This window comes from Sciurus carolinensis, chromosome 17, assembly GCF_902686445.1.
Source record: "Sciurus carolinensis chromosome 17, mSciCar1.2, whole genome shotgun sequence".
In the NCBI taxonomy this organism is placed as follows: domain Eukaryota; kingdom Metazoa; phylum Chordata; class Mammalia; order Rodentia; family Sciuridae; genus Sciurus; species Sciurus carolinensis.
Genome location: NC_062229.1, coordinates 15,880,981 through 15,908,791, shown reverse-complemented (window position 1 = coordinate 15,908,791; position 27,811 = coordinate 15,880,981). Strand labels below are relative to the sequence as shown.

The 27,811-nt window shown below is 57.4% G+C and overlaps 3 protein-coding genes across 10 annotated transcripts in view; all 3 read left to right on the top strand.

Moving 5' to 3' along the window:
• The first annotated feature begins 603 nt into the window (after nt 1-603).
• Nucleotides 604-4,192, top strand: Dnajb1 (DnaJ heat shock protein family (Hsp40) member B1). The gene is made up of 3 exons (XM_047531169.1): nt 604-916; nt 1,906-2,486; nt 2,763-4,192. The coding sequence occupies exons 1-3, from the start codon at nt 706-708 to the stop codon at nt 2,991-2,993; spliced, it is 1,023 nt and encodes a 340-aa protein (XP_047387125.1). The 5' UTR covers nt 604-705; the 3' UTR covers nt 2,994-4,192.
• Nucleotides 4,193-11,642: 7,450 nt separating this feature from the next.
• On the top strand, nt 11,643-23,372 carry Gipc1 (GIPC PDZ domain containing family member 1). Of its 7 annotated transcripts, none has more exons than XM_047531171.1 (9): nt 11,643-11,810; nt 15,491-15,545; nt 16,954-17,033; nt 20,183-20,500; nt 20,975-21,160; nt 21,248-21,428; nt 22,082-22,194; nt 22,467-22,548; nt 22,643-23,372. In XM_047531171.1, the coding sequence occupies exons 4-9, from the start codon at nt 20,213-20,215 to the stop codon at nt 22,792-22,794; spliced, it is 1,002 nt and encodes a 333-aa protein (XP_047387127.1). In that variant the 5' UTR covers nt 11,643-11,810; nt 15,491-15,545; nt 16,954-17,033; nt 20,183-20,212; the 3' UTR covers nt 22,795-23,372. The 7 variants fall into 7 exon arrangements, with proteins under 7 accessions (XP_047387127.1, XP_047387132.1, XP_047387130.1 ...); XM_047531170.1 differs by lacking the exon at nt 11,643-11,810 and adding an exon at nt 12,967-13,065; XM_047531172.1 differs by lacking the exon at nt 11,643-11,810 and adding an exon at nt 12,967-13,065 and having other exon boundaries at nt 16,954-17,037.
• A 487-nt stretch (nt 23,373-23,859) lies between these two features.
• The window catches only part of Ptger1 (prostaglandin E receptor 1), a 7,209-nt gene continuing 3,257 nt past the window's right edge, over nt 23,860-27,811 (top strand). The window contains exons 1-2 of one of the 2 annotated variants that reach the window (XM_047531165.1): nt 23,860-23,881; nt 26,385-27,352. In XM_047531165.1, the coding sequence (XP_047387121.1) occupies nt 23,872-23,881; nt 26,385-27,352 (978 nt within the window). In that variant the 5' untranslated portion in view covers nt 23,860-23,871. Of the gene's footprint in view, nt 23,882-23,985; nt 25,354-26,384; nt 27,353-27,811 lie in introns of those variants that run through there. The other variant, XM_047531166.1, reaches the window with a different exon arrangement.

The window sequence follows — 27,811 nt, the reverse complement described above, 5'->3', positions numbered from 1 at the left end:
TGAGGGGCAGGACTGCGAAGATCTCGCCAGGCAGATAAGCTTTGGTCCCGGGTCTTCACCTCGCTTTACAGGAACAGGGGGCAGTCTTCAGTTGCATCCCTACAACCAAAAGATGAGGGCGAGAGGGTACTTTTAGCCCCGTGTTACACCAGCGGAACCTGGGCAGAGAGGTCAGGTAGTGCGCCCGCAGCCACCTCCAGTAGTGAGAGCTGCAGTCAGATTTAGCACCTCCCCAAGGGGCGGGACAGCCTCGGAGCCAGGTCGTCCCAAGCTCCGCCCCTTCCCGGAGCAGTGGGTTTGGTTGTGGTTCAGGAACGCGTCGTAACCTATTGGTAGGGACTGGGCGCAAGGCGGGCCGGATTGTCGGAGGTAGAGAAGGAAGATCGCGATTGGCTCTCCACGAAGGGTGGGCGGGACTCCGTCGGCTGGTGCGCGCGCCGCGGGGAGGCGTTGCCCAGAGCGGAGTGGGAAGGGGCGTAACCCCGCGCGGGCGGCCGTTGGCAGCTTGGCCCCGCCCCGGATGTCGCGCGTCACGGGCTGGGCACCAGCGATTGGTCGTCGCGGAGCGAGGGGCGGGGCGGAAGGTTCTGGAGGGGGCTGGCGGGCTCTGGAAGCTTCCGCCGGACGGGTATATAGAGTCCAGGACCGGGCGGCGGCGGAGCCGGGGGACGGCGACAGCTAGGCGGCGGGCCGCAGGTGGGGGCCATGGGCAAGGACTACTATCAGACGCTGGGCCTGTCCCGCGGCGCGTCGGACGAGGAGATCAAGCGGGCCTACCGCCGCCAGGCGCTACGCTACCACCCGGACAAGAACAAGGAGCCCGGCGCCGAGGAGAAGTTCAAGGAGATCGCCGAGGCCTACGACGTGCTCAGCGACCCGCGCAAGCGCGAGATCTTTGACCGCTACGGGGAGGAAGGTGCGTGTGCGCGCGCGGTGCGGGTGCGCCCCCGCCGTTTGACAGGCGGGGAAACGGAGGCACGCCGAATGCTCGGCGGCGCCCTGGGGAGGACCCGGACCCGGACGAGCGGCCCCCGCCCTCCGGCGGTGCGGCCTCCGCCCTCGGGTTGGCAGCCGCCGGGTGGGAGGAGGAGCCCTGGACGCACCGCTCGCCCAGAAGCTTCTAGTATGTCTGGGGCCGCCCTCTTGGGGTGCCGCCGCCCACGTCCCCGAGCGGCCCTGGGGCGCGGGAACCGGGGAGGGTGCGGGCGGCGCGGCGGGGCTCGGCCGCAGAGCGCTGGGGGAGCCGCGCCGCGCGCTGCCCTGCGGCCCGGGGCAGTGAGGTAATCCCTGCCCGGCGCTGACCCAGCTCCGCGCCAGGCACGTACGGGGCGGGGCGCCGGTGCGGCCGTCCAGGTGCGGGAGCCGGCGGCGCGCCCGGCCAGCCCCGCGTTCCTGCCGTCCACTCGCCAGCGATGACTGGACTGGCGTCTGGGCTTGATCCTAAGACAAACTGACTTTCAGTTTCGGGGTGATGGCGACTGATCCAGAGAGAACTTGAAAGTCGTCGGTGTGCTGACCTTCAATTATTTGTATTCTCTGCACACATTCCCCAGCCCCTGGGCGTTTAGAGTAAGCTACCGCCTGCCCATCTGAACCACGCCTGTCTCTACCGTCTTTAGTGAGTTCTTTGTAAAGCCTTGTGGGCCTGGGTGGCACTTGGAGGTAGCCACCTCAGAGCTTAAGGCCTTTGCCACTGACATGTCACTGTGAAGTAGAGTGGGGTGGTCTTTTTTTGCTGCTGCTGCTGCTGCTGGGGATAGTAAAGCTTGGGATTCTTCGGTGACAGTCTGTAAAGAATTCTTTCTCCGGGGTTCCCAAGTATTTTTGTTTGTTTGTTCCTTATCCTTAAGGAAAGCTAGAGAGAAGCACTTGGCCGGCCAACTGACTTCTGGTTTTGCTTTTCAGGCCTAAAGGGCGGTGGCCCCAGTGGCGGTAGCAGCGGTGGTGCTAACGGTACCTCTTTCAGCTACACATTCCATGGAGACCCCCATGCCATGTTTGCGGAGTTCTTTGGCGGCAGAAATCCTTTTGATACCTTTTTTGGGCAGCGGAACGGAGAAGAAGGCATGGACATCGATGACCCATTCTCTGGTTTCCCAATGGGCATGGGTGGCTTCACCAACATGAACTTTGGTCGCTCCCGCCCTCCCCAAGAACCCACCCGGAAGAAGCAAGATCCCCCTGTTACCCATGACCTGAGAGTCTCCCTTGAAGAAATCTACAGCGGCTGTACCAAGAAGATGAAAATCTCACACAAGCGGCTGAACCCCGATGGAAAGAGCATTCGAAACGAAGACAAAATTTTGACCATTGAAGTGAAGAGGGGGTGGAAAGAAGGGACCAAAATCACCTTCCCCAAGGAAGGAGACCAGACCTCCAACAACATTCCAGCTGACATTGTCTTTGTTTTAAAGGACAAGCCACACAATATCTTTAAGAGAGATGGTTCTGACGTCATTTATCCTGCCAGAATCAGCCTTCGAGAGGTAAGGGACTAGGTGGGGCAGTGTGCAGGGAGGTGGCTGCTTTTTTAAGCCATTCAGTCTTTTTTCTATGAATGTTTCTGAGCAAGTGGTTTGTGCCAGGCTTGGGAAGCAAGACTGATCAGGGCTCGTGCTTCCCTGCTGGTGATATGGGCAGATTTGAGGTAGCCTCTTAGCAGCAGAGGCCTGGTGGATCTGACCCTGCACCAAAAAACCTATGGGCAAGAGTTGAGCTTCCTAAGCTGTCTTTCATCTAACACTGTCTGTCTGTTTTCCAAGGCTTTGTGTGGCTGTACAGTAAACGTCCCCACTCTGGACGGCAGGACCATACCCGTCGTATTCAAAGATGTCATCAGGCCTGGCATGCGGCGAAAAGTTCCTGGAGAAGGCCTCCCCCTCCCCAAAACGCCCGAGAAACGCGGAGACCTCATTATCGAGTTCGAAGTGATCTTCCCGGAAAGGATTCCCCAGACGTCAAGAACCGTACTTGAGCAGGTTCTTCCAATATAGCCACCTGCATTCCCCAAGGACTAACCAGGGACCTTTCCACAGCTCAAGGATTTCCGGACCGATCACCACTTGTGGACAGTGAGAGGGCGGGAGGGCCCAGGGAGGGCTTTCGTACTGCTGAATGTTTTCCAGAGAATATATTACAATCTTTCAAAGTCGTGCACTAGACTTAAGTGGTTTTTCGAGCGATAGAGCGGCAGGTGGTGGGCACAGCAGGAAAAGGCATTACAGTCTGCCCTGCTGGGTCCTGCAGCCCTCCTGGGATGGGCCCACCTTCTGCTCCTCCAGTCCCTGCCCAGGGGCAAGAGACAGGCCCACAACTGGACTTGATCCCTCTGTAGTCCCTTTGCTTCTGGCTGTTAGATGGTATCAACCTGCCATCTTGGTCACCAGACCCTGTGCACTCCTCAGTTTGTGTTGTATGATCGGTTCGTGTTTTATTCTGTATTTGTCTCCCACGCCTTGCTTGTCCCCTGAAGAATTCTCTCTTCTCTTTGACCATCTCAAATTGAGAACCTAAATCAGTTCTGCAGAACTGCCTGGCTGGCGCCACAAGCAATACCTCGTTCCGGCAGGACCAAGGGAGCCAGCCTCCAGTGAGTGAGTCTCGCAACCGCCTCTCCATCCAGGTTCTGGGGGCCTGGCTAGAGCAGGGCATCCTCCTGACCTCTGGCTCTGGTGAAGCCCAATGTGCTGATTTATGGGTCACACTCTTTTCCTTTGTCCATGAGGCAATCCTTTGGCACACCTAGGGCTTAACCAGTGTGGCCCAGGTAATTTTTTTTGTTTGTTTGTTTTTTGTTTAATGGACTCTGGACTCTCTCAAAGGGATATGATCCCTTTGAATTTTGCACAGCCCTAGATATAATCCCTTTTGATAAAAGGGTCTTTGCTTCTGATTACAGGAGCACTGTGGAACGTCTGTAAATATGTTTTTGTAATTCCATGTAAAGTTGGTGTGCACTCAAATGAAAATAGTCCACAGCAGCTCTGCTCTCCGTACAGGGCCATAATGGAATTCTGAAGAAACCTTGGGAGTGGGAGTGGGGGAAGTTGGAACAAAAATGTCTGTTCTCTGGAGACCAGTCTGGTGCTCAGACCTTTAGACTTATTGTAAGTTGCCACTGCCGACACGAGACCAAAGTGTGTGACTTGTCATTATGCAGCGTGACAGCATTAAAGACTGATGCTAAACCTCAGGGGAGCTGTCCTGCGACTCTGTTTGAGGGCTCTGCTGGTTCTGGGGCTGGGGGCGGTCCTGGGCATCCCTCCAAAGACAGTCAAGGAAAGAGGGTGGGATGGGCAGGAGACAGGAAAGAATCCTCTGCAGGGGAAAGAAGTCTGCCTTGCTGGGCCACATGTGGGTTAGGGAACTTCAACCCGTCCAAATAGCAAGAGACTCGAGTACAATGAATTCAGCTCCTTTGGTGGAGGTTAGGGCCAAAGTTGGGGCAGGGACTGGCCCCTAGCTGTTGGCTGTCTTCCAGGGAGGACTCTGACTTCCTCTGGTGACCTGGTCACTGGGACCAAGGAGAGGTGTGATCTGCATTCATAATGCCCTGTCACAGCTTTCCTGCTAGGGCAGGGTATGTGTCAGACAGGCCTGGCCAAACCAGATCTAGAATTCCAGTCACCCAGGAGCCAATCCAGTGCTGACCCCACCCTGGGGAAGATCCATTTCCTGCCTCTTATTTGTTGGCCACAGAGGCTTTTACTTTGTAACTTTTTTAAGGAACTGATTTTATTATAAGGTAAGTAATTATACAGGCTTACAAAAATGTAATGCTACTTTGTTACAAAGTGGTACTTTGTTTTTGGCAATACTGGAGGATGAAGCCGGGGCCTCTTGCATGCTAAGTCTGTGCTACCTCACTGAGCAAAGCCCCTAGATGCTACAAAGTGTTTTAAAGTCAAAACTTAAAATCACACTGTGCAGCTCTCACCTAAGACCACTTTCCCTTCCCACTGAAAGGCCCACCGGCCAGTCTTGAGACAGCACTGCCCAAGGCCACTCTGCCATGGTAGGAACTGTGTGTATCTTCCATTTAAAACATTTAGAGAGTTTTAAATTAGGTTACGATAGTTTCTCAGTTCATCACAAGCGCTCAACCACCACTTGCATGTGGCTAGTGGCGCCTGTTGCATGGTGCAGATACAGAGAGTTTTTAACCAAGTATAATACACAGCTTCTCCAAACTGCCTGGAGCCGGGAGGGGTGGTCCCAGCCAGACCGGGAGCCCTGATACTGGAGCCAAAAAGGAGTATTGAAATGGTAACTAGCTCAGGTCCCGGGGTCATATTTGCTGCAAAACAGGCCCAGGCTTCAGTTGGGGTGGCACTTATTTTCAGGATTGCTGCCCCCCCCACCACACACACACACCCCTGCCACAGAGTTGTCATTCCGCAGCAGGTCCCTGTGAATTTCACACTGATTTCAACCACAAACAAAACCTCAGTGTACATAGAGTCTTGGGAACTTCCACAAGCAGCATGGCCCAGCAGCCTACCTGGGGTGGGGAGAGGAAGGGTGGGAGAATCCTGGAGGTCAGGGGCTGGAGTGGGGCCCAGCAGCAGAGCGCTTGCCCAGCATGTGCGGGACCCTGGGTTCCACCCCGGTACCACAAAAAATGATCCAACCCTCAAAATGCCCATGTAGTGGAGCCGAGCCCCATCCCTCCTGGGGCCTGAAGCTCCCTCTCCCCGCTCACCAGGATAGGCAAGCCGCGGTGTGGTATTTTTCTGGTGTGGATCCAAGGGGGCGCTTATATAAGAATACTGCTCAATTTTGCATTTGACTTTGTGGCTGCACTGTTCTACAAAACTGGAAAAGGCACATGGAGTGAAGTCCTCCCTCGCCCCTACCAAATGCTGCCATGTGTACCTCTCTCTCGTGTACCTTTCCTGAGATGCTACAAGAATGCTTTTTTTTTTGTTTTTTAATGCCGTGTACCATCCACTCCACTCCCACCCCCCACATGGTATATCGCAGGAAGTGTGCTGTTTGATTTTGTCAGCTCTACCCATTCCTGCTTCCAGGAATAATGAGTCTCAGCTTGATTACTTTCTAGCTAGGTGACCTTGTGCAAATGACCTAACCTCTCTGGGCCATCATTTCTTCAACTATAAAACAGGCATGATAATACTACCTCTGCCCTAGGTTTGTGAGAATTTCCAGACGTACACTCCGGAGCTCCTGGCATGGAACGACCTCTGTGTGCGGCTCTTGTCATCATTACACTTTTATGTGAGGGTTTCTTGGCTTGTAACCCCGAAGACAGATGAGTCTAAAGTCATCCGGGTCAGTGCTCTACTGAGCTCCGGAACCAAAGCCCCAGGTGAGCCACTGAGATCCCACCCAGCCTGAGGAAGCCTTACCTAAACTTAGCAGGCTCCCTCCCACCGCCCCTCCTGACCACCTACCCATTCAATATGACGACACCAGGCTCCAGAGCTCGGCAGCCCTGGGTCTGGATCCTGGCTCTGCCACTCTGCTGCTGTGTGTCCTGGTCTCAGTGGCCTCTGAAAAAGGGAGACATGAAGGCACAGATCTCCTAGGGATGTTGTAACAACTGGTGAGGTGATGCCTTAGGGAAGCCAGAAAGCACAATGACTGACACTCAGCTCCCGGGGTTGGCGGGGTGTGGCTCAGTGGCACAGCATGCACTGAGCCTGTGCAGACCCGGCATTAACTCCCCACAATGAAAAGAACTTATTAACAAATATTTCTGAAGTACCTTGCAGAAAACTTATCTTAAATAGGTGCTGTTCTCATTGCTAATGACACAGTGCCACTCACACAGCTAGCACTTATGCGTTTAATAAGCATTTATTGAGCACCTCCTGTGTGCCAGCCAGGTCTTGATTCTGGCAACACAGTAGTGAAAAATCCCTGTCCTTGGGCTGGGGTGCAGCTCAGTGGTAGAGCACTAACTTAGCATGTGCCAGGCCCTGGGTTTCACCCCCAGCACTGGAAAAAAAAAAAAAAAAAAAAAAAATCCCTGGCCTTGTGCAGCTGATGGTTAAGGGTAAAAAGAGAATAAGAATAAATAAATAAAATGTCCAATGTGCTAGATAGTGATGAGAGTAATGGAGAAATAGAAAACTAGTGGGTGGAAAGTGTTGGGTACATTTTAAAATAGCACAGTAAATGCCTTGCCAAGAAGGTGACATTTGAGCAGACAAAAGAAGTCAGGAGGAGCCATGTGGATACTGAGGGAAAAGCATCCAAGAAGCAGGAACAGCCTGTGCAAAGGCCCTGAGGCCAGAACATGCTTGAGTTGTTTAAGGAGCCAGCCAGGGGCCCTGAGAGGCTGGAGCACAGGGAATGGTATGAGTTGGGGAGGAGAGGGCAGGGAGGGGGCCAGCAGGTGAGCCAGAGCCTGACAAGCTGCCGAGCAAACTGGTTTTTTTCCTGAGTGGGTTCAGAGTGTGCCAGGATTCTGAGGTTGGTTTGTTCTCCTTTGCACGGAGCAGGGCTGAGGAGGAGCGTGGGTGTGCATCATTTTATTGCATGATAACCTCAAAGACCTGAGATGGATCATCAGTGTCTTGAGATCTCACTGCACCAAAACTCCACCTCAAAACAGCACAAGGCAAACAGCACCTAGAGTCTTCTACTTAGGTCTGGGGGCTCAGGGTCCTGTGCTCATCCTCCTCCCACAGCTCTGAAGACGCTTTCATGGTCTGCCGATTCCATACCCGAGAGGCATGGAGTCTGGTTGTTTGTGAATTCTCAAACTCTAATTCTTCCATCAAATGCACATCTCTCTATCATGAGGGGAGGAGAGACAACCTCGGGGGAACACTCAGAAGGTCCCCTTCCAGAGCAACCATGACTTTCCTTGAGGTCACCAACCATGTCCTAATGAGCTTTGCATAGCCAGTCCCCAGAGTGACTCTGGGTCCCTAACTGACTCTCAGAGTTGTTGGTTGAATGAGTAATTCACAAAGTGACTCAGACAAGAGCACTTACAACATTTGTCCTGGTCATTCATGTCAAGGAATGTGCAGAAGGACAGCCAGCCCTGGGGGCTGCTGGCAGTCCTCCCTGGGAAGTGTCATCCCCATGTCCCATGTTCCCAGTTATTCTTTCTGGCTCCAGGAGAGCCCCTTTCCTGGGGACCCTGTTTCTACTTCATGATTCATGGGTTAGTCATGGAGCACAGTTCTTGAGGAACAGCCCAATGCCAGCCCCGGGGACCCTTTAAACAACAAACATGGCAGTCTTGAAGCAGCCTCATGAAGCTCAGTCTCCAGGAAACACGGGCCTGGAGGTCTCAGTTTCCTGTGGCTACCATAACAAACAACCACAAACCGAGTGGTTTAAAACAACAGAACTTTATTGTCTCGTATTCTGGAGTCCAGAAGTCCAAAATCAAAATGTCAGAAAAGTTGGTTCCTCCTGGACGCTCTAAAGGAGCAGCCATCCCATGCCCAGTGGCTTCTACAGACATCTCATCTCTGCCACCATCTTCACGTGGCCCTCCCCTCAGTATGTCTCCATGTCTCCTCCTCTTCTGTCCCTTACAAAGGACATGTTCATTGGATTTCAGGCCCAGCCTAATCCTGGATGATCTCCTCTCAAGATTCTTCATTAAATCCATCTGCCAGGGCTGAGGATGCAGCTCAGGGGCAGAACATGTGCTCAGCAGGAGTGAGGTTCTGGGTTCTAGCCCAGCACTGCAAAAATAAATTAAAAATTGCCCCTGCCAAGAGCTTTATTCTGAAGACTGTGGCATTCACAGATTCTGGGAAGTGGGCATACCTTTTGGTGGGAAGGGGGCACCATTCACCCACCATACTGACAAGGCACTTCTCTGAGCCCGGCAGGCCCTGGGCCCACGGGAGACACTGGAGTTCCTCAGGGTCAGGGATGGGCCACTCTGGGATGGGACTCTGCAGCAGATGGGGGAGTGGATCCAGCAAGGCCCTCCCCACACCTCGGACGGAGCTGAAACAGAATGAGCAGGGCAGGGTGTGCCCAGAGATGCCACAGGCCAGGCGTCAGGGTCCTGCTGAGGCAGGCCCTGCGTGCCTGAGGAGGAAGAGAAGCTGGCTGTGAGAGTTTGAGTCAGAAGGGACATGGCTGGGGTTGCTTTTGCCCCGGGGGGTGGAGATGCGACCTGGGTGACTTGCCTTAATGGGGGCCCAGTTTTCCCCAGGAAGACTGTGCTGGACATCCGTGTGGCCAGGCTTGGCTCCAGAAGAAACCCTTCTGCTCACAGGAACCTGTTCCTTGACGTCGGGAGGCTTGCTGGCGGGTGCCGGCAGAGGAGGGTCGTGATCTGACTCAGGTGCTCACAGGCGCCCTCTGGCTGCTGTGTGTGGAACAGGTTGCAGAGGAGACCACGGGTCCAGGTGTGGAAATGATGGAATTGAACCCAGCAGGTCTGTGAGGGAATTGTTTTGTAGTTTGCTTTTGGTACTGGGGACTGAACGCAGAAATGTTTTAACACTGGGTTACTTCTACAGCCTTTCTTCTAACTTTTGTTTTGAGACAAGGTCTCACTAAATTGCCAAGGCAGGCCTCAAACTTGCAATCCTCCTGCCTCAGCCTCCAGACTAGCTGGGATTCAAGAGTTTTGTTTTTGTTTTTGTTTTTGTTTTCTTGCGGTGCTGGGGATCAAACTCAGGGCCTTGTGCTTGCAAGGCAAGCACTCTACCAACTGAGCTATCTCCCCAACCCTCAAGAGGCATTTTTGAAAGTAGGGGCCTGAGGTGAAGCTTAAAGCTATGGCCCAGGTTTAGCATGCCTGAGACCCTGGGTTCCATCCCCAGTACTGCAAAAAAGAAAAAAATGTAATTGAAGAAAGTATCAGTACAGATGGATTGCCAAGGCACAGTGCTAAATCAGACAATACAGCACTGAGTGAGAAAAAGAATTCAAATATCATCATGGAACAACATTAAAACAATGTACATCTTCAAGGAAATACACACCCGCAAGAGGGTCACCTTGGGATGGGAGAGAAATGGGGGTAATTCCCCCAATATTATTTTGAGATGTTCAAACATGTAGAAAACTTATGAGAATAAGAAGACAGGGCTGGGGCTGGGGCTCGGCGACAGAGCTCTTGCCTTGCACATGCCGGGCACTGGGTTCCATCCTCGGCACCACACAAAACAAATAAATAAAGGTGTTGTGTCCACCTACAACTAAAAATAATTTTTAAAAAAGAGTAAGAAAATTAGTACCCATAGACCACCCTCCTGGATCCAGCAAGTATTAATATTTTGCCAAACCTGCTCTCTCTCTTTGTTCCCCCATATATACGTCCTATATTGTATTAGATATAACATTCTGTACACGTGAACTTTTTTCCTGAGTCGTTTGACACAGGCACTCATCACAAGTTTACCACTAAAGAATCCTCCTCGGGATGAGGCATTTCCCTGCCGTGTAATGACGGCATGCCAGATACCGAACGTGGTACAGACGCTGCTAACCAGCAGCCACTTACCGTCCAGATTTCCCCAGTGGTCCAAGAACATCCTTTGTACCTGTTTCATCTTCTTTTGAACCTTTCGCTGAAGATCCCATCAAAGGGACTTTGGCTAGAATGCCTTTCTGCTCCCTCCAATCCAGGGCCGTTGCCCCATCTTTTAGCCACACGTTCACGCGTTAGTTCATCAATGGATGCTGCGGAGTACAACTTTGATCTGTTTGAAGAGTCCAGCCCAGTGGCTTTGCAGAATGTTCCTGGATCTGGATCACCTGATTGTCTCCTCATGGTTAGATTCAATTCAACTCTTCTGGGGGACCATGTGCTTCAGAGGTGATGTTTAGGTCTCAGTGCTTGACAGCAGGGGGCATGTGCCCATGGGGCTTGGATCACCTAGCTAAGGTACCAAAATCAATCTTGATGGCTTGGTTAACAGTGACTCACAGGTTTCTCCTCTGTCCGCATGTGGTTCCTACTAAATCTAAATACACATCATTTTCTCACCATCATAAACCCCCCAAAATTGGAAGTCAAACCTTTGTAAGATGGGAAACATCAACACAAGTTACCTTTTCCCCGTCTTGATTGAAAAATGTAATCTGTGAGCTAATCCTTGACGAGTCTTTCCTGGAACCAATTATCTCTCTGGTAGCTACAAAATGGTGATTTTTCTAATACAACCTCCGTTTCTGCATGTATTAGGGGCATTTCAGATGAGATTTTTTTTTTTTTTTCTCCAAAGGGATAGAGGTGACGCTCAAGTCTGAGCTCCTCCCCAGTCTCAGTTTTCAGGAAGGCCTCATGAGCTATAAAATCGGGGTAGGAGGTGCCCAGCCCTGTTCTCTGCCCTTGGGCAATCCCATGACCCTCTTCTCTGGGCACTTCCTTATCAGTCGACAGGAGGCAGGTGGATTTGGGCTCAGGTCTCTACAGCCTGGGTTCATGTTGTCCCTGAGGCCCCACATCCTGCCTTCTCTAGGTGCACAGGAGGCAATTCTGATGCCAGGCTCAAACAGGGCAGTGGGCACAGGCCCAGCCAAGGCCACTGCTGCCTCAATGGGGGTGGCAGAGGTCAACAGAACAGGAAGGGAGGGACAATGGCTGTGCCTATTGCCCTGGCCATGGAAGGATCTGTGTTTGCTAGCTGGGTGGGGCCAGCCAGACCTTCAGCAACTAAGCCCAAGGCCTGTGCTCCTGTTTCTCTGTGCCCTCTCCAGGTCCTGACCAGGCTGGAATGACCAACAGCTCTCCCTGGTGACCGCAAAGACCCAGTCATCCAGTACGATTCCCTGAACACACAGCACACAGCTGCTCTAGTGACCGGCTTTGAACCAGAACAGAGAAATCTCCTCTGTCCTGGGAACTGAGCGTCCAGGTGCGTTTGTGTCTTTCTTTCTTGGACCTGGGCCCACCTGAGGGCTGATAAACTCAACCGGACTCATCCATCTAGGCGGGGTTGTTGAGATATTGTTCTGTGCCAGTCTGGAGGGTGAAGTGTGTGGGGTGGGGGTGAGGGATGTGGTTGGCAAGGGAGACTGAGCCTCTGTTCTCAGTAAATTCACAGTTAGATGGAAAGGCAGCCCCGCGAAAAGTCAACTTCCTGAGAGCAGAAACTGGGCTAGTTGGTCCCACCTGTGATCTAGCACATACTAGGTGCTCAACTAGTCTTCTGTTCCATTCTGCCTTGTCTTCTGTTCCATTCTGCCTTGTCTTCTGTTCCATTCTGCCTTGCCTGTTTTGCTAGCTCGCAGGACGGTGGCCCATCCTAGCGGGCCGTGGCTCTGTGTGGCCTGCACCTTTATGTTCAGGCTGTTCCCTCCACTGGCAGCACATTCCTCTATTCAGTGATCTGTCTGTAGAGGTAGACCGCAGCCTGGCACGGAGTAGGGGGCACATTAACTATTTGACGACTGACTGAATGAATGAATGACTGAATGACTGCCTTTGTCCATTGTGCACCCCAAGAAGCAGGGACACTCGGGACCCTCCCTATTCTTCTCTGTCCATCGCCCGCCCGCCTGGGATGAATGCATCTTTTCATTCGCTTGGAGGATGGCAGGGCTGGAGCAGAGAAAGCTGAGCGGGAAACTGGGTTGGGGGCTGTCCCTCCCCCGCCTCCAAAAGCGTCTGCTCTTCTGGACTTTCCGAGTTTGTGTCCTCTCTCGGAAACTCAGCCTCGGTCACCTGCCTCCCACGGCCAGTCCCCCCAGCCGTAACACGGGGGCACCCCAGACTAACACTCAGCCAAGCACGCGGTGCAGGGGTCCCAGCTTTTCATTGGCCGCTGGTCTCCTTTCCGCCGCGATTGGCCGGGGCCCAGTGGCAGCTCCCCCCTCCGCAGCCCTGCAGTAGTACAGCCCGCCGCGGCTTAGGCGGGGCGGGATGGTCCACTAAGCGCGGCGCAGGGGGTTCGGGAAGAGCCGGGCGAGGCGGAGGGATCCCCCTGGAATGTTTCCGTCGGGTCCACCCAAAGCGGGACAGCGCGGATTGGCCGCGAACGCAGGGAGGCGCCTCCGATTGGCTGTCCCTGGGCGGCGGCCCCGCCCCCTCGCCGCGGCTGCCGGAGAGGCCCGGGCCGGAGTTTGCGGAGGGCCGAGCCAGGCACGCGCAGGGCGACGGCGGCGGCTCAGGTGAGTGTCCCCGGCCGGCGAGGTGCCGCCGCCCGGGCCCGGGTGGGGGCAGCGCGGACCCTCGGGGCGTGGACCCGCGAGGTTCGGGCGATCGTGCCGGGGGGGCCGGCGGCGTGGACGCAGCCGGAGGTCGAGCCTGGGCGCGGGGATGCCCCAGACCCCTTCGCAGCGGGACAACTCCCTTCCGGCTGGTGGCAGGGGGCACACGCCTCCCGCCGCTGGACGGGGGTCTCCCGCCGTCCGCTTGCCTTCCTCTCCTTATCTGGACTGCCCGGTTCTGGTGGAGACAGGCGCGGAGTCGTATTTCTGACTCTTCCCGGGGTACAGTTCAAAGCTGGGGGGATGCGGCGAGGACCACGGTCTGGGTGATGATGATGATGATGATGATACAATCCACCCGAGCTAGCGTTTGTCAGCCATTTACCACTCGGATCATTGACTCAAAACTCCTCATGGGAGGGGCTGTTAACTTCTTTCAGAGGTGAGGCAGCATGCCCAGAGAGGTGGAGTGAGGTGCCCAAGGTCACACAGCTAAAAGTGGCAGATCTGGTTCTCCGAGCAGTGCAGGGGTCCAGGACTGGAGTCTCCTCCGCTAGACCAGATGCCCAGTGACTCCCGGGCTCAGGTGTTCCTGACCAGCTCCTGAGCCCTTTGCCACCCCACACGCACATGTGGGCTACACCTGCTAGTCTTTGCTTTCTGCCCACCCAGAGGTCTCCAGACACCAGCCACTCAAACAAGAAGCTGGGCTCATGTCCCTTCTCCCTGGGCTGCAAAGGAAAGGCCTGAATTCCTGGGTGGGGGTCCTGAGAGAGACCGACATCCAAGGAAACGGGCAGGGAGCCACGATGCTGGAGTCCTGGGCCCGCAGGGCCTCCCGGCCTCTGGGCAGTCTCGGCCAGGACTGGGCAGTGGGCGTTCTCCCCGGAACCACTCAGGAGCCGGTTTTGCAAGAGTGAATCAGAGGCCTCCCGTCTTCCTCCTCCCAAAGCAGTACCTTGCTGGAGGGGGAGCCAGGGAGTGGTGTCCCCCCACAGGCTTACAGTGAGCTCCCAGGAACCCCCGTCCCTACTTCCCGCTCCCCTCGCTTTGCTTCTGTGTGGCCACAGTTGCTGAGTTTCGGGGCCTTCTCAGGGAGGAGAGGGTGGGGATGTTGGAATTTCACTCAACCTGTTTGATGCCCAAAAGTTCTTCACGGGCAGTGGGGAGCAGGCACATTGAGGAGGGGCCCCAGCAGTCAAGTGAGGCCGGACACACATCCATTCAGCCCACAGGCTGGGGGTTGGTGTTGCTGGGATGGAACCCAGAACCTCGCACACACCAGGCAAGTGTGCGCCACTGAGCTATGCCCCCAGCCCCACAAATGCTTACTGAACACCTGCTGTGTGTTAGGCACTGAGATTGGCACCACAGGCTACAATGGTGAGCAGGACAAACCCTGCTCTGGGGGCAGGGCATGCTAGTGGAGCAACAGACAAGTCAACGGGAACCCAGAGGAGCTACTTCAGATCTCGCTTAAGGGCTGTGCATACAATACGAGGGGGCATGGTAGAGTGTGGGCGGGCGTAAGGAAGAAGGTGACTCTTTTTGGTGGTACTGGGATGGAACCCTGGGCTGCTCTACCACTGAGCCGCATCCCCAGCCCTTTCAGTTTTGATCTGGAGACGGTCTACGCTGAGTTTGCTGAGGCTAGCCTAGAACTTGTGATCCTCCTGCCCCAGTCTCCCGGGTCTCAGGGATCACAGGCATGTGCCATCACGCCCCGGCTGGAGAAGGCGGCTTTTAGAGTGGAGACCGGAACAAGAAGGAGTCAGCCCTGCAGAGATCAGGCAGAGAGCAGGCAGGGCAAAGCCTTGGGGGCCGGCTGCGGTTGGGCGGGAGATAAGCCGGGGCGACCCTGCAGGAGTCTGGGGCAGAGTAAGGGGTTTCGTTGTGTGCAGTTTTTCGCTGTAAGGTGGGATCCTGTTGTGATGTGAGGCAGAAGAGCAATGTCATCTGGTGTACATTTTAAAATAGAGACACAAAGTTAAATAGCAGCTTGATGCTGGAGGACACCCGTTCTGTCAAGGCAGCATGTAATTAGGTTCACGGGCTCGAGCTGTCTGGACCATAGGGGCTGGTCCAGCAGGCTGGAGCAAGCCAGGAAGACTGCCTGCAGGGGCGGCCTCGGGTCAGCCTCCGCAGACAGAGGACTGGGTTTTCCTGGGCAGAAGAGGGAAGGCTGTAACGGGAGAGATGAAGGCAGCGGGCTGGGGGTAGCTCAGTGGCAGGATGCTTGCCTAGCACGAGCGAGGCTTCAGCAGGGCAGGACAGTACTGACCACAGCTTCCCTGAATGGGGACGGTGCGAGCAGATCACATGCATGCACCAGCTCCTCGGATTCCCATAAACACTCCCAGAGACAGGAATTCTGCCCGTTTTTCAGATGAGGAAACTGAGGCCCCGTGAAGTGAAGTGAGTTACCCACGGCCACACAACTGGTAAGTGGCAGGGGTGGGATTTGAATCCAGGCCAGGATGCCTCTTATGACCGGGAAGGTGTGATCGCCCATTTCCCTCAGCAGCATTGGCCTCCTCACATAGGAGGACGCCAGAGCCGTGGGTGTGGTCAGAGAGAGTAAGGAGGTTAAGAAGTGACACTTGGGAAGTAGGGGTCCTAGAAATTGGAAATTTGGATCTTAGTGACTGACTGAAGGATGGTATTGATGGAAATTGTAGTAATAATCATGGACATTTATAGGTCCCTTATTTTGTGCCACGAACTGTTCCAGACACATACGTGGATTCCTCAGAGCTCAGAGAGGTTAAGATACTTGCCCCAAATCACACAGCTAATTAGAGGTGAAGCCAGGTTCCAGAAACATGTTCTTAGCATCCCACCTTCCAGGAAATGGAGCTGGGGGCAGTGATGACGACACATAATGAAGGGTGTGTTTTTTTTCTTTTTTCCCCTCCCTTCCTTCCTGTCCTTCCCTCCTTCCTTCCTTTCTCATCATTGAGTTTGCTGAAATAACCTGAGGGGGCATTACTGTTTTATTCATTTAGAATTTTTTTTGATCAAATTATTTTAGTGAGTGCCTACTGTATGCTAGACTTGATGGGTGCTATGGATAGAGAAATGAGAGAACCAATAAAAGACTAGTATCCAGAATATACAAAGAGTTCCCCCAAACCAATAATAATAAAAAAAAAAAAAACAACTAGGCCACACAATGTAAAACAGACAATGCATTAAAAGGGGAGGGGGCAGAGTAAGGGGGTTTTGACTTAAACAGGCAATTCAGGGAAAAAAGCCCAATCCAGAGAATCAGTAAATGTATAAGAAGGCATTTGGCACCATCGGGGGTGCAAAACAAAACTACAATGACAGGCGACGGAGATGGCTTGATGGAACACCTTCCACGAGCCAAGCAAACTGGGAAGCAAGGGATGAGGGGACCATAGACGTGGGACTTGTGCTTTTGCTGGGGAGACAAGACCCTCTTGGGGACAGGGACTACAGCCCATAGCCCTTCACTGCCCCACAGTGGCACCGGGACTGTAGAGCGAGGGAGCCTGGGATCATTCATTCATCCAGCGTATTTGTCGAGTGCCAGCCGACACTGTGCGCTGAGGGGAGGCTTCAGCAGGGCAGGATGTGTGGCTAACGCAGAGAGCATCCCCTGCCCGTCCCGAAAACAGACAGCGAGCGAGGCGAATGAAATGAACGCCCCAGCAGGGAGAGGAGAGGGAGTGGGTCACATCAGTGGCAGCAGCCAGTGCCAGGGCCCAGAGGCTGGTCTGTGCTGGGGCGTTGGAGCCCAAGTTCAGCGGACTGAGTGACTGGAGGGAGGCGGAGGTGGGAGGGGTTAGAGCCGAGGTCCGATATGATGCGACTTATGTTTTACAGGATTATTCTGGCTGCCGTCTTGACAAGGAACCGTGCGGGGGTGAGGGCAGACCAGAGGCCCGAGGAGGCAACCGTGTAGGGTAGGTGAGTGAGGATGTGGCTGGACCACGTGAGGTCAGAGGCTCAGTGAGCGCATGCGTGAGCGCCTGAGCAAGCCGCCCCGGGAAAGGCGTGCAGCCGGGCTCCGAGAACCCTTCCCGAGGGAGCAGGCGGGGAGGCCCTTGCACCCAGAAAAGTAGAACTTGGTCTGTAGTTTGTTCCTTACCATGACCCAGTGAGATGGGTAGGACCTTCCCACTGAGGATCACGCAGCGAGGCCCAGGGAGGTGGAGTTGCTCGGGGCAGATTCATGGCTGTGCACTTGGGCTTGGGAGTCAGACTGACTTGGGGGTGCCTCTGGGCTCTGTGGCTGTAGACGTGTGACTTAAAAGTGAAATCTGGCGGGGTGTGGTGGCGCACGCCTGTAATCCTAGTGACTTTGGAGGCCGAGGCAGGAGGATCGCAGGTTCAAGGTCAGCCGGGGAAACCTAGAGATCCTATCTAAAAACCAAAAATAAAAAGGACCAGGGGGCTGGGGTTGTGGCTCAGTGGCAGAGCACTTGCCTAGCACTTGTGAGGCTCTGGGTTTGATCCTCAGCACCCCATAGAAATAAATAAAATGAAGGTGTTGTGTCCACCTACTACTTTAAAAATATTAAAATAAAAAGTAAAAAGGGCTGGGATGTAGCTCAGTGGTAGAGCACCCCTGGGTTCAGTCCCCAGTACCACAAGACAAACTAAAAAGTGACACCTGAGCCCTCCCCCAGTTTACAAGGCCCCGCGTGCTGGTCCAGGCCGCCTCCCTCCCTCTTCACCTCCTCCTGTTGAGCCACTGCAGCCGCAGCAGTCTCTGTGTGCCTGGGTCAGGGCACGTCCCTCTGCGGCTCAGAACCCTCCCATCTCCTGCGGGATAAAAGCCAACATTCTCCCTGAGATCCGAGGCCCTGTGTGCTGTGTCCCCTGTCACCTCTCTGCCCTCGCCTCTCCTACTTACTGCTTACTCAGTTCCAAAACACAGCCCTCCTCTCTGTTCCAAGCACGTCCCCACCTGCGGGCCTTCCAACAGGCTCCTGAACGTTCCTGCCCCAGGTCCTCACACGGGTGCTCACGTGGGTGCTTCAGGTCCACCTTCACTTGCTCAGGGAGGCCCTCCTCAACCTGGTGTGTGGAATTAGTCTTGCTTTATTCTCTTCGTAGCACTGTCAGGGCCTCGCCAAGTGGCTGAGGCTCGCCACGAACTTGTGATCCTGTCCTGGTGCCTCAGTCTCCCATGTCACTGGGATCACAGGCATGTCCACGCCCGGCCAGAGCACATTAGAAGTTTCATTAGATAGCCACACACCAACGGGCTCTAGACTGTGTGTGCTGAAGAGTAAGGTCAGAGCGCCAGCTCGCTTGCATAGCCCCTGTAAGTGACTGGGAAAAAGACGAGCCTTCCTCCTGGCGGACGTGGCCCCAGCCAGGGCATGTAGTTTGGCAGGTGGAACAGACTGAAGTTCAGTCCTGCTTGGTATCTTGGTGTAGCGCTTTTGCATGATAAACAACCTGTAGAACTGCACTGGTGTTCCCGCCCTGGTCTCATTAAAATGGTGCATGGAATGTAGTAAGTACCCTGCTCCACATGTTTGCTTAAAGGGAGGGAGAAAGAGAAATAAAGAAACAGGAAGAAGAAAGAGGAAAGGATAGTCATGTCCCCTTAACAATGAGGATACTTCCTGAGACACACATCGTTAGGCAGTTCTGTCATTGTGCAAATGCTGGTTTCACTTACACAGACTGTGGTGCCCTGATCCTGAGGGACCCCTGTTGTGTATGTGGTTCTTTGTCGACTGGAATGTTACGCGTGGCGTGGCTATAAGTCCATCAGGACAGGTTTTGCTGCAGTAACAAACATCCCCCAAATATGAGTGGCTGAACTAACCAGGGTTTAGGTTCTGTTCTTGCTGAGCTTCCTCTGGAGCTCTGAGGCGGGAGGTTCTGTTTATTGTGGTCTCCCAGAGCCTGGCCTGACAGAGTGGCCACCATATCACATGTGGTGACCACCCTGCCGAGGCAGGTCAGCCAGCAGCTCAAGGCCCTCATTCTAAGGGAGTAAGTGCTCCGGCCCCAAAGTGTCCTGTATTGCTTCCTCTTACGACTCCTTGGCCAGAGCTAGCCGAGCGCCTGCCGCGTCCTGGAGGATCAGTAGCGCCATCTGCCTGTGTGCTGGGAAGGGGACACTCAGGGTTTGCACACCTCGTTGACGCCTGAGGCGGACAGGAAATGAAGGGAAGCACCTTGCTTCCAGCCTCCACTTTCCTTTCCTGTTAAGTGGACCTGATTGTCGCAGGAGGTAGTCTCCAGCGTGGCATGAGGGTGGAGTTGTGATCTAACACCGAGCCGAGAATTCACACCAGGCCCATCTGTGTTCTGAGGAGTCGCTCTGCTGTGCCCGCGGGGTCAGCATCCTCGGGTTCAATCTGTAGTGGACAGGGAAGAGTCGGCCTCTCCACTGAACACAGGCTCTTCCTTATTATCCCCTAAACAATACAGTGTAACACCTTTATTTTTTGTACCAAGGATTGAACCAGGGGGTGCTTAACCACTGAGCTACATCCCCAGCCTTTTTTTTTTTTTTTTTTTTTTTTTTGGTACTGGGGATTGAACTCAGGGGCACTCAACCACTGAGCCACATCGTAGCCCTATTTTGTATTTCATTTAGAGACAGGGCCTCACTGAGTTGCTTAGCACCTGGCTTTTGCTGAGGCTGGCTTTGAACTCACAATTCTCCCACCTCAGCCTCCTGAGCCTCCAGGTCCACAGGTGTGCGCCACCGCACCCGCTGTAACAGCTATTTTTACAGCATTTGTATTGTGTGAGGTCATCTAAAGTTGATTTAAAGTATACGGGAGAGGCTGGGGTGTAGCTCAGCAGTAGAGCAGGCACCTCGCATGCACAAGGCCCTGTGGTCCCAGCGCCACAAAAAATACAAATAAATAATTAAAAATAAGATACGTGGGAGGACGCGCAGAGGGCCTGCAGCCAGCTCCACTTTACACGTGGGTCTCGAGCCTCCAAGGGGCTCTGCCGCGAGGGGTCCTGGAACCAGTCCCGGATACTGAGGGGAAATGCAGTTCACCGGTCTTGCCTGGGGGTGCAGGTGAGGGAGTGCCCGGCGCTGCCCACCCTGAGCCCTGCCTCCCGCCTGCAGATCTCCTGGTGCGCCCCGCTTCTCCTGCTCATGCCGCTGGGACTGGGGCGGCGGAAAAAGGCACCACCCCTGGTGGAAAATGAGGAGGCCGAGCCCGGCCGTGGCGGGCTGGGCGTGGGGGAGCCGGGGCCCCTGGGCGGAGGTGGGGCAGGGGGGCCCCAAATGGGCTTGCCCCCCCCACCCCCGGCCCTGCGGCCCCGCCTCGTGTTCCACACCCAGCTGGCCCACGGCAGCCCCACCGGCCGCATCGAGGGCTTCACCAACGTCAAGGAGCTGTATGGCAAGATCGCCGAGGCCTTCCGCCTGCCCGCAGCCGAGGTACCCTGGAGCGGGGCGCAGGGCACCGGGGTCCCTGGCGGTGGGTGGCCGGCCTGGGTGGGAGTTGTTGCCCGGTGCTGTGGGTGCGGAGGCGGGGCCCACTCACGGTGGGGCTTCTGGTCACAGGTGCAAGCGGAGCTCCCATCAGGCCTTATAGGTCGCGGCCGGGAGGTTGTGGGGGGCTGGAGGCCTGAACCCAAGGGCTGTGGGGGCAGCAGAGAGGCAGGCAGGGAGACAGCGGTGGGATCCCCCATTCACTCCTCAGGCTGTGCCTCACCCTGTGCCTGGCTCCACTCCCAGGGAGCGGGAGGGAGAAGTCCCAGGGCTGGTGCAGCTGATGGGCTAGCGGGGAGCGTCGCCCTGGCTCAGAGGGTGCCCAGGCCCGGGGTGGAGACCCCTCGCCCTTCTCCACCCCCAGGTGTTAGCAAAGGGGCCCCAGGGAGGGAGGCCAGGACGAGCATGTCCCCCCCGCAGGTGATGTTCTGCACCCTCAACACCCACAAGGTGGACATGGACAAGCTCCTGGGGGGCCAGATCGGGCTGGAAGACTTCATCTTCGCTCACGTCAAGGGGCAGCGCAAGGAGGTGGAAGTGTTCAAGTCGGAGGACGCCCTGGGGCTCACCATCACAGACAACGGCGCTGGCTATGCCTTCATCAAGGTGCCGGGTGGTCAGGCGCGGATCCGGGGCCCGGGGCGGGCATGGCCAAGGCAGGGCCGCCAGGGCTGACGCTCCTCTCCTTCCCAGCGCATCAAGGAGGGTAGTGTGATTGACCACATGCAGCTCATCAGCGTGGGCGACATGATTGAGGCCATTAACGGGCAGAGCCTGCTGGGCTGCCGGCACTATGAGGTGGCCCGGCTACTCAAGGAGCTACCCCGAGGCCGCACCTTCACACTGAAGCTCACAGAGCCTCGAAAGGCCTTTGGTGAGGGGCTGCCTCCTGGACCCCCATAATGACCCTGCTCTTGGCCCATGTGGCTGCAGTGCCTGGACCCACCAGCAGATGGCGGCCATGCCCGGCTGGCTGCAATGGGAAGGAGGGAGGCTCCACCCTGCCCCAGGGTGCGCACTGGCTCTCCGCCAGCCTGGGAGCAGGGGGCAGGGGTGGGTAAGGAGGAAGTTGCCCCCACACCCCCTTCCAGAAGCCATTAGCCCAGCCAAGCACCCCCAGCCCTGAGAAGCCAGGCTTGGCTGCCCTGTGCCAGCACCCCCACTTCTGCATCTGGCTTCACTAACTCCCAGGAATGGGCCCCAGGCCCCTGTGGTGGGGGTGGGGGACCCGAAAGCGTTGACCTGGCAGACCGGACTGTCTGTGGCCAGCAGCTATCCCCCGAGGCTGTGGGGACAGTAGTCAGAGACCAGTTCCCATCCCCTTTCTATTCGGGCCCAGGGAGTGGAGGGGACCCTGCCAGTCTCCTCTCTGACTCTCCAGCCTGGGCTCCAGCCCCCCAGCCGAGGGAGCCTGGAGAAGCTTGGAGAAGGTGGGAGGGGCCCCTAAGGCCAGAATGCCTGGTCTCTGGCCAGGGCTTGCTGGACTCCGTCCCCCTCCTCCACCCTCCTCTTCCCTGCCTCCCACAGACATGATCAGCCAGCGCTCAGGGGGTGGCCGCCCTGGCTCTGGCCCACAGCTGGGCACTGGCCGAGGGACCCTCCGGCTCCGATCCCGGGGCCCTGCCACCGTGGAGGATTTGGTGAGTGCTCCCCAACTCCAGCCCCTCACCTTCACTCTCGTTGGTGGCATTACCTGTAGCTGAGGGGACTCTGGCGGCCTACCTGCATTCAGATCTACCTCTGCCCCCTCTGCAAGTGAGCCTGTTTCCCCACCTGTAAAATGGGAGTGGTAATAGCAGATGTTATGGATAAGAATACATGTGAAGCCACGGAAAGGGCACTTAACAGAGACACTAAATAAGCACCGTGACAGTTCTGTTCCTGCCACCCCTGTCCCTGCTTCCCACCCTAGCCCTCAGCCTTTGAGGAGAAGGCCATCGAGAAGGTGGACGACTTGCTGGAGAGTTACATGGGCATCAGAGACACGGAGCTGGGTGAGCTGGCCGCGGGGACCCTGGCCCCAGAGTCTTGGGGAGGGGGCTTCCAGGTCCCCTGCCATCTGTGCCTCCGCTCCGTCTCCCCACACAGCTGCCACCATGGTTGAGCTGGGGAAAGACAAAAGGAACCCGGATGAGCTGGCAGAGGCCCTGGATGAACGGCTCGGTGACTTCGCCTTCCCGGATGAGTTCGTCTTTGACGTGTGGGGTGCCATTGGGGACGCAAAGGTCGGCCGCTACTAGGACTCCACTGGACCTCATGTGATGACCAGGCCCAGCCTGGGGGTCCCTAGAGGGACGCCACGGCCTGGGCCCGAGTTCTCCGCCTGGGCTGTAGCTCAGCAACCCAAGGACAGTGCAGAGCAGCAGCGGGGCCCAGCGCCCACGCCACCGGTACCACCCTCCTGGTTCCCAGCCTGGCTGGGCTCCCCAGCCTCCCTGTCCGGTTCCCACCTACCTCAGCCAGGCCGGGCGCCCTGGGGGGATGGCCACATTGGGCGGCTGCCCCCACCCCCAGCTCTTCCCACCGTCAGCTGCCAGACTGGTCCTGGGGTCTCCCTGGGGCCTCGGGTCCTGTTTGGGGACTGTGACCTCCCCAGGGAATGCAGAAGGGGGGCATCCCCCACTGCCAGCAAACGCAATAATACCGCCCCCCAAGAGGAGCCCTCCGTGTGGATTCTGTTACCTCCGCATCTCAAGAGCCTGCTGTGAACCCCTCCTGCCCTCCTCCCTCCTCATGGCCGGGCCCAGACCAGAGTGGAGGGAGGGACTTTTGTATCTGGATCGCTGTCTTGAACATAAAGAATCTATCTGGTATTGGACCTGGTGGCCTCGGGGTGGGAGCGGAGGTGGGCCGGCCTGGAAGGAATGCAGCAGCTGAGATCTGTCTTCCCCGGGCTCCAAATTGAATTAGGAGCTGGCCCTGGACGCCGCCCCCTCCCACTGTCCTGATGCGGCTCCTGGCCATGAGCCAGTGGCTTCCAGGCAGTGCTGGAGAGTCCTGGCCTGCCGGGGTTCAACTCCTGTCCCCTCTTCTTGGGGCCGCCCCCCAGCCCCTGCCCTTGGTGATGGCGGACGTGAGGTTGCACTATCAGTCCTGGCCCCGCCCGCGGCTCGAAGCCAGTGCTGGCCTGGATGCGCAGGGTCTGCAGGCCCGTGGTGCGTGGGCCTCCCACGGGACACAAGCCCGCAGGCTTGTTTTGACAACCTCTTCATCCCGGAGGATTGAGGGGATCAAGGAAGGGGAGGGGCGGGACCCTGGCCAGACCTGGAGGGAAGGGAGAGGATTGACGGGGGAGCGCGGCCAGAGGTCCCGCAGGAATGTGTGCGGGTGAGCCGGGGTGCGCAGGGGGAGGGGAGGGAGCCTCCTGATGTGTTCACCAGGTGGCGGGGGCAATGCTGGGTACCTTGGGACATCCCTGGGCACTTGAGAACTCTCGGTGTGTCTGCCAGGGGACAGCCCTGGGGCGAGGGGTGTGGCCGGGTCTTGGGTGTCTGTTGGTGCTGATGGCTGGTGACCCTGTTGAACAGGGGCTGTGACTTGCGTCTGCTGCAAGTACAGGTCTGGGTGGGTGTGACTGGCAGAGCCGGTGTGTGGCTGTCCTGGGTGTCCAGTGGTAGGAGCTGGTGGTTGACCTGCTGGGTCTCACGGTTCCCAGGAGTGCCACTCCCGAGCCGTGGAGTGCACCTGTGGACCCGTCCTGTATTGTTGGGGAGTGTCTTCAGGTGGCCTGAGGTGACTGGTCCTCAGTGCTGAGGGTGTTGGGGGTCATTGCAGGAGCTGCATTTTGAGGTGTTGAGGAAGTGGTTGGTAACTGAGGCCCCACTCAGACTTGCCCGCAGCATTGCAGTGCCCCCGCGCACAGCCACAGGGACCTCTGGCCCGCCCCCTCCACCTTCTCCCTTCCTCCAGGCCTGGCCAGGTCCCGCCCCTCCCCCCTCCATCCCTCAGTCCTCCAGAGGGTGCCGCAGGAGGGGTGCTGGGACAGGGCACAGGTGAGGCCGCAGTCTGTCTGTCCAAGGTGCATCTTTGTGTCTTGGGGTCCCACAAGTTGCTCCACTCGCCCTAAAGCCGTGTGCAGAGGCTGGCCTCAGCTCCAGGCCTCCTGGCTCCCCCAGGGGCCCCAGCCTCCCCCCTTCTCCTCCAAGGGTGTGACTCCTGTTGCCCTGGCCTGGGCTTAAGCCCCTGTGTAAATAGTGGGCGGATCCCCTGGCCAGGCTGGGCCTGACCCAAGCCAGTCCACCCAAGGCACTGACCACAACCCCCGTCTGGACACTCGGAGGTTCTGGCAGGTCGGGATGGTTGCTGCCCCCCACCACATGCTGGACCAGCCCCCCAAACCTCAAACTGGGTGGGGAGAGCACTACCCCCTGCAGCCCGCCCAGCTCGCCCTGGGCGACACTCATATTTTCCAGTGTTTAGATTTTATCCACTTTATTAATGAGGCAGGCAAGAGGCCCGAGCCTGGGGGGAGAGGGGCTGCTCCCGCCCCGCTGGGAGGAGGGGGCCACAGAACCAGGCCAACTCCCAGGAGCCTCCCCCTCCAGAGCGGGAGCGGCCCGTGCTCTCTCCGCCCACTGCCAGCGGACAGAGGGGTCCCTGCCACTCCAGGTCCCCAGCAGGCCTACAAGGGGTGGAGCAGTCCCTGGAGGCCAACAGGGCTGCGGGTGGAGGCCAGGAGCGCGGAGCCGCCCCAGGAAGAGGGAGGGAGGGAGCGGCCGCCGCAGAGCCAGGCGCAGCGGGTGTGGGCAGCCAGGCCTGAGCGGTGGGCCATGGGGACCCGGCGTCCCAGGCTGCACTGGGTAAGAAGGCCGGTTCAGCCGGTCAGGCTCGGGATGAGGATGGGACCTGGGCTGCTTTGGTTGACACTGCCGTGTTCCCTGGCTCTCAGCCTGTCTGTCTGTCCTTGGGTCTTGCCATCTGTCCGTCTGCCTTTCCTCAGGGCTGGGGTACCCTGCCCTTTCAGCCCCACACCACCAGGGTGCGGCGGAGTGGGAGGGGGTGAGGGAGGCAGGACTCAGGGGTCTCCCTGAGGTCTCTGCGACAGGGACAGGAGACGGGCAGAGTGGAACTGTGGGCCTCCAGGGTGAGGTGAAGGTGGTCAGGGGTCTCGCCTGGGTGAGACAGCAGTGGATCACAGAGGCCACCTGTAGGGACAGAGTTGTGGCCGTGGGCACAGAGCTGGGACTGTGACAACAGCAACATGACCATGGGGCACAGAGATGAGGCTTTGGGGAGAGAGCACCATGGAAGTCAGAGCTGGGACGGTGGGGACAAAGACATGGCATGGCTAGGTGACACGGTGCCATCAGGCTCTGAGGCACAGACATGAGGCCTTGGGACACAGAAATGGGTCCACAGGCAAGAGATAGACTGTGGGGGAGAGCCGGTGGTAAGGGGACGGACACGGGGTCATGGGGTCAGGATGTGGGTGCATGGTAGTGGAGCTGGAGCTGGGGGCATCAAGGATGGGACCGAAGTAAAGGTGACAGGGAGAAGGTCAGACAGGGCAGCTGGGACAGTTGGTCCCCGGGGTCAGAAGTAGGTGTATCTGATGGGGCTGTGGGCCAGGAATTTGCTGTGCTGTAAAGATGGGAGCTGGGGTTCAGAGCTGCACCAGAGGTGGGGTGCACTGGAGGGCGGGGCCCAGCGAGGCCAGGAGCTAGGGATGTGGCCGTGAGGTGGGGGTCAGAAGTGGAACAACTAGGGTCAAGTGCAGTTGCCACAGGCAGAGGGGCCAGGGGGACCACTGGGCTCTGGTGAGAGGCACAGGAAGTCCCATGGCCCTGGGCGGTGTCCGCCAGCCTCATTTGCCCTCATCTCCTCCACCCAGCCCTCCCAGCGCCTGACATGAGTCCTTGCGGGCCCCTCAACCAGAGCCTGGCCGGGGAGGCGACCACGTGCGCGGCCCCCGGAGTCCCCAACGTGTCGGCTGTGCAGCCCTCGGGCGGTCCGGGAGGGTCACCGGTGCTGCCCATCTTCTCCATGACGCTGGGCGCAGTGTCCAACGTGCTGGCACTGGCGCTGTTGGCCCAGGCCGCAGGCCGCCTGCGGCGCCGCCGCTCGGCCGCCACCTTCCTGTTGTTCGTCGCCAGTCTGCTGGCCATCGACCTGGCGGGCCACGTGATCCCGGGCGCGCTGGTGCTGCGCCTGTACGCTGCGAGGCGCGCACCGGCCGGTGGAGCCTGCCACTTCCTGGGCGGTTGCATGGTCTTCTTCGGTCTGTGCCCGCTGCTGCTGGGCTGCGGCATGGCAGTGGAGCGCTGTGTGGGTGTCACATGGCCTCTGCTCCACGCGGCGCGCGTCTCGGTGGCCCGCGCGCGCTTGGCGCTGGCTGCGCTGGCTGCCGTGGCCTTGGCGGTGGCGCTGCTGCCGCTAGCACGCGTGGGTCGCTATGAGCTGCAGTACCCTGGCACCTGGTGTTTTATTGGCCTCGGGCCACGCGGTGGCTGGCGCCAGGCATTGCTCGCAGGTCTATTCGCGGGCCTCGGCCTGGCCGCATTACTGGCTGCGCTAGTGTGCAACACGCTCAGCGGCCTGGCCCTACTGCGCGCCCGCTGGCGCCGCCACTCGGGACGTTTTCCCCAGGCCTCCCGCCCGGATAGCCGCCGACGCTGGGGGGCCCGAGGACTCCGCTCGGCCTCCGCCTCGTCTGCCTCGTCCATCACTTCGGCCTCCCCAGCTCTCCGCAGTTCCCGGGGTGGAGGCTCAGCGCGCAGAACCCGCGCCCACGACGTGGAGATGGTGGGCCAGCTCGTGGGCATCATGATGGTGTCCTGCATCTGCTGGAGCCCGCTGCTGGTGAGGGGCGCCTCTCAAGTCACATTCCTTCCCCAGTCCCGCCCAGTCTTCGCTACCTTTGTAAACTAGAGACCCTCACCCAGCCAAGGCTCCAACCCTTTAAGGCCCCATCTGCCGGGAAAGCATCCCTTTGGCATCCTTTCTTCCAGTCGCGTTATCTTCGTCCTTCCTGGGACCTGTTAACCCACCCCGCCCCATACCAGTCCTCTCTCCAGCCCCCTCCCAAGGCCGGACGCCTCATCCCCTGGCCTCTTCCCTCCTCTTTTGTATTCTCGCCTTCTCCAGTGTGCCTGGGGAGACTTGGCATTTGTCTCCCTTCTGGCCGAAGCCCCCCTCTTCTGGAGGCCTTTGCTCCTGCTCGCCTCCTTCCACAGCTCTTTCCCACATAGATAACCATTTAAGGTCCCTACGACGCTCCGCCCCTCCCCCAACCTCCTTCCGGCCATGCCCCACCCTCCA